This window comes from Cryptomeria japonica, unplaced genomic scaffold (assembly GCF_030272615.1).
Source record: "Cryptomeria japonica unplaced genomic scaffold, Sugi_1.0 HiC_scaffold_160, whole genome shotgun sequence".
Classification (NCBI taxonomy): Eukaryota; Viridiplantae; Streptophyta; class Pinopsida; order Cupressales; family Cupressaceae; genus Cryptomeria; species Cryptomeria japonica.
The window spans coordinates 236,274-245,524 of NW_026728982.1; the positions used below are offsets into that span (position 1 = coordinate 236,274).

At 31.1% G+C, this 9,251-nt stretch overlaps 1 protein-coding gene across 1 annotated transcript; it reads right to left on the reverse strand.

Annotated features, from left to right (window-relative positions):
• Positions 1 to 1,235: 1,235 nt before the first annotated feature.
• Positions 1,236 to 2,135, reverse strand: LOC131067260 (uncharacterized). The gene has a single exon (XM_058002215.1). It carries the CDS (start codon positions 2,055 to 2,057, stop codon positions 1,236 to 1,238), a length of 822 nt encoding a protein of 273 aa, XP_057858198.1. The 5' UTR covers positions 2,058 to 2,135.
• Positions 2,136 to 9,251: the final 7,116 nt, after the last annotated feature.

A 9,251-nucleotide genomic window follows, 5' to 3' on the forward strand; every position in this document is an offset into this window, starting at 1 on the left:
GGTCACAAATCCCACCAAGGTTTTTCCCACACCGGGTTTCCTCATTAAAATATTGTGTTATGGTGTGTTTTTCATGTGGTTGTTGTTATCTTTGTTTATTGCATTACTTTCTGTTTACCGGTACACAGTTCTAATTTTCTCTACATGTTTTAAGTTAAGAAAATCTTATTACTAGTTAGATACTGATTCACACCCCCCCCCCCCTCTCAATATTTGTGGGAATCCTAACAATAATATTATGTTTCTTATAGATAATTCATGTAATATGTAAAATTATTTTTAATGTAGTTATTATATTTATATTTGAATGTCAAGTAAAAGATTCATTATTATATTGTGAAATGATTAAATTTTATATAATAGTAAATAATTCAATTGTATTGTATTTTCAATTCAATAAAATTTGAAAATGATAATACTGTATATTATGTTGGCATACTGATTATTTGATTATAATGTCAAATTGTTTATACACTTTTCATTGTACAAATTTAACACACTTCTTTTTCTCTATACTACTTATGCAATCCAATAGTATCTAAATTCTACTATAAATAGAAGTTTAACTATTAAATCTTCTTAAGCAATCCAATAGTATCTAAATTCTACTATAGATAGAACTTTAACTATTAAATCATGTGCAAGAATCTAATGCAATTAACATATTGCAGATCCAATAATAATGCTTAACATAGATAATAAGATAATATTATAATTTGCATTTACAATAGTAAATAATCAATCTACAAAAGCGTTCTACTAAAAATCACTTGATCATCAATAATTAAAAAGTCAATCATTATTAAATTCTCATTTCAATAACAAATGATCAATCACTTGCAGTTATCCTAAAAATTGTAAAATTACAAGACAACAACTAACCATTATTAAGCATTTGTTAAATATTCTTACTATTTATAACATCTATTTTGTAATCGCTGGTACCACTGTCATAAATTTTACAATAGTTTTATTGCTTCCGGTTTGTATCAATTCATTTTTATTTTAGGAAATGTGTAGACAATATCTTCAGCTTCCAAAACAATATCTTCAGCTTCCTTTTGGTAAACACATGGTAGCTTATAGAACATTAAATTCTCGTAATAATAATACCATTGAAAAGGAAAAATAGTAATAATAATTTTATATTTCAATCGATCATTCTCCCCTTCAAATAAAACAATGTTTGCATTGTAAGAACACAGATCCAGAACAAGAAAGAATCGATAAAAAGATCAATCTTTTAAAGAATACTTTTTGCCAGTAAAAGGTTTGAACTTTTCAGCTTCTTCACTTTCCTTTTCACTTTTCTGTGCCGCGACCTTTCCAGATTCCATAGCAACTGCATGGGTTTGATAGGTCTTGTCACCAAATACAAGCTTACCTGGTTTACGTATTGGAGCTCTTGAAGGGGATCTTGACCTTGCTGATTTAACTTTCGGACTTTTGGGTGATACAGGTTTTCCATTCAGACGCCTTCCAACTCCAGTGAAAGCAGTAAATCTGCATTGAGATTTTTCTTCATGCTCTGTAGATGTAGTAGTTTCTCTTGTTGATCTTGCACTAGTTGCAGTAGTGCAGATATTAGCAGGATTTAATGGCAGCCTTTCAGGTTCTTTGTAATCAAGAGGAGGAGCAACGTCTGCGTCAAACACACTTATGGCAGATTCAGGTTTCGTTTCCACTATATTTATACAATATATGGTGTTGTTATAATCTAACTTAATGGTATCCCCTGTGGTCAAACAAGAGAAGTTCCTCAGAGAAACCTCCAAGAAAGCTTTTGGGTTGGATATGTCTAATAAATTCTTTGTGTGGGGCTGCAATTTCAAACTCGTTCCCTTTGGAAGAGTGGTATGCTTCAATTTGACTATATCTCCTGGTTGTAGAAGCATATTTTCCATCATCCAAAGTGGCATATAAATGATACCCTCCTCAGCCACGAATTCAAGTACTCCACAGTGTGAGATGCAACCTGTGATGGTATTCTGAAGCTGGAAAAGCATTGGATACTCTATTTCTTGAGATATCAGACGAGAAAGAGCAGAAGGAGGCATTATAATTTTGTTGGCTTTTTCAAGCTCTGGTTTGTCAGTATAAATGGGTGGATAACATTGATAGATCTGCTCAAAAGTAGCAGCTTCTGCATACCAATTTCTATCTTCATAAGGCCCTCCATACCTATATCTTCTATATCCATATCTTCTTTGATAAGATCCATCTTCATGATGTTCTTCTTCATGGTTGTTCATAACTTCCTCGGGTCCTCCATGTCCATATCTACTTTCATCAGATCCATCTTCATAATATCTTTCTTCTGCATGCACTTTCATATTTTCATCAATTCCATCTTCAAGATTTCTTTCTTCTTCATGTCCATTCATATCTTCAGGAGGTTCTATATATCCATATCTTACTTCATCATCTGATCTATCTTCATGCACATTCATATCTTCGTCAGATCCATTTTCAAGCTTTCTTTCGTCTTCATGTCCATTGATATCTTCGCCAGGTTCTCCATATCCATATCTTCCTTCATTATCCGATCTATCTTCATGAGAACTTTTACATCCAAAAATCTCTTCCTTACCAACTTTTACATCCAAAAATCTATTTTTAACAGTCGTAGTGTTAACTCTTAACTGCTCCTTCAAACTATAAATGAGCCTATATCACTATTAATATGAAATAAGATTTGATTTTTTTCTTTTTTCTTTTTCTAAAGATTGAAAGCTCTTTTACATGCACTATAATTAAGAAAACGCGTAAAATGGAACTCAATATAATTACATTAGGATCTTGGAGTGCATTTCCACCGTTCCATACAAAATAAGCGTCACGAAATTTGAACTTGTTGATTAATTCTTAAAAAATAAATGTTAATATATTATTAGTTTTTGTTTTAGTTAAAACGAATAAAATTATTGTCTATATAATAATTTTGCGTATTGAATATAATTGTAAAGTTATTTGAAGAAATTTTTTTGGCAATACTGAATTAACTTTTTGTTGTTATAGTAGAAAAAAATTTATATGAAAACTACCTCAATTTAGAGATTGTGGGACCAAAGAAAGATAAAAGTTTGAGTAATTATAAAAGATGGAACACCAAGAAGAGATTGAAAAAACAACTTATTATATCTTTAGAGCCCGCCCCTATGACATAATAAAAATCATGTTTTAAGCCTACTCATGATTTCTTTTCCTCAAATTTCTTTTGTTAAATCTACTCCCTACAATATAAGGGTGATGCATGCACTACAAGTACCACAACCCATGCTTTTTGCTGATCAAGCCAAAGTTGTGTCCTTGGACAAAATAATTAAGAAAGACAAGTTGTTAGTTCAATAAAATTTGTTGAGAAGGTCTAGGATCCAAGAATGAGTTAAAATAATTGCTATTTTAGGGTAGAATCCTTTGAACAAATATTTATTGGTGAAAATATTCACTCCTTTGGCTACACAATGTGGGCCAATTCCCTTGATCAATACATTTCATTACCTATAAATCCATGTTGATATGGACTTGTCAGTACCTACATCCATCACTATCCTACTTGATCTACAACAAATTACAACCAAGAGTGACATCTAACTACCACTCTCTCTCAAAGTCATATAAAAGCAATGTTGGGTGTACATGTTGAGAATATGCATCCAACAATAGACATAAAATCTATTTTCAGTAAAAGGCTTAAAAGGTTCTCTTTTGTTAAATATATATTTGAAAGCTATAGGAAAAAAAGAGTTAAAAAATTCAATGAGTAGATTGATTAGTATAATGTTAATGCTTAGTATTAAATTTTATGAAGAATTATAAATAAAAATGAAATATATTACATTTTCTTAAAAAATCTTAGAATTTAAATTTATTTTATATAGATATTTTAAATGTGTCCGAGTAATAAGTCATTTGACATTACTCATTAAATTTAAATATAAAATGAAATATGTAATTACACTAGCACCTCTCCCTTACTGCATCTTAGGAAAGAAGAAGAGATGTGTTCCTCAAAGATAGGTCATATGAAGTACACATGTACAAGTTATAAGAACCCTAAAACTAAAAGAGGGCGCAACCCTCAAAAAAAGATAAAACTTGTATGATAAAAATTAATCAAAAGGAGCAGAAACATAATGGCTTGAAACCCCTATAGGATATTACCTATCTATGACTTCACAAAGGAGAGGTATAATGCAAGAATAGAATGTCACATAATAACTTTTCTATTAGGTCCATTTGCAATAAATGAATTAGGATGAGTGTGTCTAGAAGCTGATCGTATATATGTCAGTTTCAATGTTGACTAAAATTGATCAATGGGATAAGCATAATGAATGTAATTTGAGAATGGTGTTAATTTTGAATGTAGATGGAAGAGTTCAAACAATTGAATTAAGGCATGTCAAGATATAAGTATAATATAGAAAAAAATAAACATGATTCAATGAGTAGATTGATTAGTTTAATTTTAATGCTTAGTATTAAATTTTATGAAGAATTATAAAGAAAAATGAAATATAACACATTTTCTTAAAAATTCTTAGAATTTAAATTTATTTTATATAGATATTTTAAATGTTTGTGAGTAATAAGTCATTTGACATTACTCATTAAATTTAAATATAAAATGAAATATGTAATTACAATAGCACGTCTCCCTTACTGCATCTTAGGAAAGAAGAAGAGACGTGTTCCTCAAAGATAGGTCATATGAAGTACACATGTACAAGTTATAAGAACCCTAAAACTAAAAGAGGGAGCAACCCTCAAAAAAAGATAAAACTTGTATGATAAAAATTAATCAAAAGGAGCAGAAAGATAATGGCTTGAAATCCCTATAGGATATTACCTATCTATGATTTCACAAAGGAGAGGTATAATGCAAGAATAGAATGTCACATAATAGCTTTTGTATTAGGTCCATTTGCAATAAATGAATTAGGATGAGTGTGTCTAGAAGCTGATCATATATATGCCGGTTTCAATGTTGAATAAAATTGATCAATGGGATAAGCATAATGCATGTAATTTGAGAATGGTGTTAATTTTGAATGTAGATGGAAGAGTTAAAACAATTGAATTAAGGCATGTCAAGATATAAGTATAATATAGAAAAAAATAAACATGAGGGTTATAATTGTTAGTCATTCAAGGACTCAAGCTCCCAAGATCACCTATAAAACTAAAATATCCTTCTACAAAAGAGAAAAGAAAGAGCATAATTTTTCCACTAACATATGTATAATATATTAGATCAAATATGCTAAATGAAAACGTCTATGCAATAGAAAAAGTACATATGTGACTTTTCTTATATAGGAAAGGTTGAGAGATACGACTAACTAGGATGATGGAAGATGTCTTAATCTTATGAAATGAGACAATTAGGGGATAAGATCACACATGTTTCCAAAATTACTCCTAGAGCCCTAAGTAAACTTAAAATGTGAGCATGCATAAATAAGGCCTAATTAGAAACTAGTTAGATATTGTTCCTTGTTGATACCAATAGCCTCTTTAAGTGCAACTTAAGGACATTGATAAATTAATACAAAAGACACAAATATGGGAATTTCTTTAATAGGCCATGTTAGGTTTGCAAATTCAATCTCTCATAAGTGAAGAAAAGGAGAAAAACCATTAGAACAAAATTCCTCCCCAAATGAGAGAAAATAGAAGAAAGTGAAAAAAGAAAGGACTCAATATGACCTATTCCTTTGAAAGTGAAAATTAGGGATAGCATAAAAGTAAAGACAAATGTGTTGATCTAAAAACAAATAATGCTAGTGAATTCACACCCATCCTTTGAAGCCATTTTATTTCATGATCCACTTAATAGTTTGGTTCAACAAAATGTGTGACCAAATGGAATAATGGGCAGCTAGAACCACCAAATGTACTCATGTTGGTAAATTAGAGAGGGGATGGAGATAGGGAAAGCTGAAGTAGAAGCACAAACATGAGGTGTAAATTGAACCAGTTACAATTCACGATGCTACATGCACACATGATGGACACTTGATATTTCCTTCTCATTCTTAATTGTCACCTTCAAGCATATCCAATCATGAAGCTATATTTTCTCTAACACATCAACACACATATCCAATGTGATGTTGATTAACTTGTGCTCAAGAACCACTTACATATTTACAACATCAACTACTTGCATGTATGCCTTCACACATTCATTCCAATAAAAAATGTCTATTTAACACAATAAAATTTAAAATTTAAATGTTATATTACAATATGCATAGCATTTCCTACCATAGTACATAGCATTAAAGATCTCCTCACAAGCACACCTAAGCCCACCAAGTCTACTACATCACATTCAAATGTCATGTCATTATCAAACTCTTATGCACATGTAGACAAAAAAGAAACAGATCAAGCCTCTTAAAGTTTAGATTAGCACGTCACAACAATTTGAGATATGATGGTCTATAATTGATAGTATTGAATAATATATTTGCAAATTTAATATCCAGAAAATTTTGGTAACTAAAATGATGTTTAATTGTCTATGATAAACAAAATATTTCTTATCCACTAATATTGAAAGCCATAAATTCAATAATCGACAAATCATAATAAATCACAACTGATCTTTTAACCAAATTTCCTTCAAAAATCAGTGCAAAATGTTTTCTAACCAATAAAATTAAATAAAATCATTTTTTTTGGTGATTTATATAATTTCCTCGTATTTTGATAGATTTTTTTAGTATTTCCAAGTTATTTTCAGATTTCTGTGGCATTTTCCCCTTTTTTTACTCCTGAGATTGCTATGTATTTGTATTTGTTAATGTGTTTTAGTTTTTTTTCAATGAAAGCATAATATTATGGCAATCTTATTTGCATATATTTATGTTTTATTTCATATATTTTCAAATTTTTAAATATTTTATTATTATTAAGATTTTTTAAAATAATTTTAAATAATAGAAATTAATAAATTGATTGGTATGTAAGTTAAAAAAATTATTATTGAAGTGCAAGAGTGAAAAACGTATTTTTTTGTTTTTGGAATATAAAATATTTTTACATTTCTAATGAAATTAAGTACTGTTTTTTGTTTGTCAATTCTAAAAATATGTTTCTATCTAATGTAATTTTTTACCAATGAATATATCTTAACTCATTTGTGATATTTTCTCATTGTCACTTATATGTATTCAATTGCACTTAAGAGGTGTTCTACAATGGCATTAAATCATAGAGTGTCTTGTCATGATGGTATACACAAAAACCAAAACATAACCAACCTATATTTAAAAAAAATAAAAATATACCATTAATCTCTAAAAAGTAAGTACAAACATATATAATATATATTACAAGTAAAAATAAAATAGAACTAAAATAATGAATTCCTACTTTTCAAAAAGTAAAATTATAACATGTGTTTATGTAATAAATAAAATAATTCTAATTTATGTAACAATAGACCTTTTAAATATTAATAATCAATGTCAAAGTACAAATAGAAAGGAGATAATATTTGGGAAAAAATTATGACATCATTCTAACAATAACAAAGATTCTATTGAATATCCATCATAGCTAGAATATACCAATATCACCTAAGAGATATTCCTAGGGCATGCTGAAAATGTAGAGGCACTTTTTAAAATTTCACTTTTACTTTCTACATACCCTTGATGACGTTTTTTGTTTCATTAGATGGCTGGAATCTCTATCCTCCTGTATATACACTTTTCTTACATTTATTCCTAGATAATGTTTTTCTTCTTTGATTTTAATTTTTTGTGGATTATCGCTAACGATATTTTCTGTTACCTCATTGGTATATGTTGTTCATGGCTCATGGTGACACTTTCTCAGTTGTGACAAAAAGCGTCAGATGAATTCAATGAAAAGTTACACAATGCCCCATATTTCAATCCGCTCATCATGGCACCAAACCATCAACACATATGCGTCTTGGTTTATGCTAGGAATGCCTTCATTTTTCTCTCCAACTTGTTTGATTGATGTGGCCCACACCCTAGCAGTGAAACCGCTTAAGTGCTCAAGTTGCTAAAAGTTGTCAATATTCGACATCACATTTCTCAGTGGTCATGAATCATAAGAACAAGCTGTCTGATCCTATGAGGTCGTGTTATGAGACTCTAAAAAGTCCTCTCTTGGTTTAGGTAGACTCGGATCTAATTGCTCGTGGTGACACTTTCTTGATTGCGACAAAAAGTGTCAGATGAGTTCAATGAAAAGTTGAACAACACCCCATCTTTGAATCCGCTCATCATGGCACCAAACCGTCAACTCGTATGCGTCTAGGTGGCTGGGTTTATGCTTGGAATGCCTTTGTTTTTCTCTCCAATTCAGTTGATCGATGTGGGCCACACCCTAGCAGTGAAATCGCTTAAGCGGTCAAGTTGCTCAAAGTTATCAATATTTGGCATCGCATTTCTCCATGCTCGTGAATCACAAGAACAAGATGTCTGATCCTACAAGGTTGTGTTATGGCACTTTAAAAAAGACTCTCAGTTTAGGTAGACTCAGATCCAATTGCTCATGTCGAAACTTTCTCGGTTGCGACAAAAAGCGTCAGATGAGTTCAATGAAAAGTTGCAAAATATCCCATATTTCAATCCACTCGTATGCATTTGGGTGGTCAAGTTTACACTATGAATGCCTTTGTTTTTCTCTCCAACTTGTCCGATCGATGTAGCCCACACCCTGGCTACGAAATCGCTTAAGTGCTCAAGTTGCTCAAAGTTGTCAATATTCGATATCTCTTTTCTCAATGCCCATGAATCATAAGAATGATTCATCTGTTCCCAGAGAGTCATGTTATGGCACTCTAAAAAACCCTCTCTTAGTTTAGGTAGACTCAGATCCAATTGCTCTAGGAAACACTTTCTCGGTTGCGAAAAAAAGCGTTAGATGAGTTTAATGAAAAGTTGCACAATGCCCCATCTTTAAATCTGCTCATCGTGGCACCAAACTGTTAGCTTGTATGCATCTGGGTGGTCGATTTTACACTAGGAATGTCTTCTTTTTTCTCTCCAATTCGTCTGATTAATGCGGGCCACACCCTAGCAACGAAATCGCTTAAGTGCTCAAGTTGCTCAAAGTTGTCAATATTCGACATCATGTGTATCGGTGCCCGTGAATCATAAGAATGAGCCATATAATCCTACAGGGTCATGTTATGGAACTCTAAAAAATTGTCTCTCGGTTTAGGTAGTCTTGGATCCAATTTCTCGTGGCAACACTTT

Excerpts from the sequence above, each read along its gene's own strand:
- LOC131067260 (XM_058002215.1), bottom strand. The coding sequence starts at position 2,057 with ATGCCTCCTTCTGCTCTTTCTCGTCTGATATCTCAAGAAATAGAGTAT.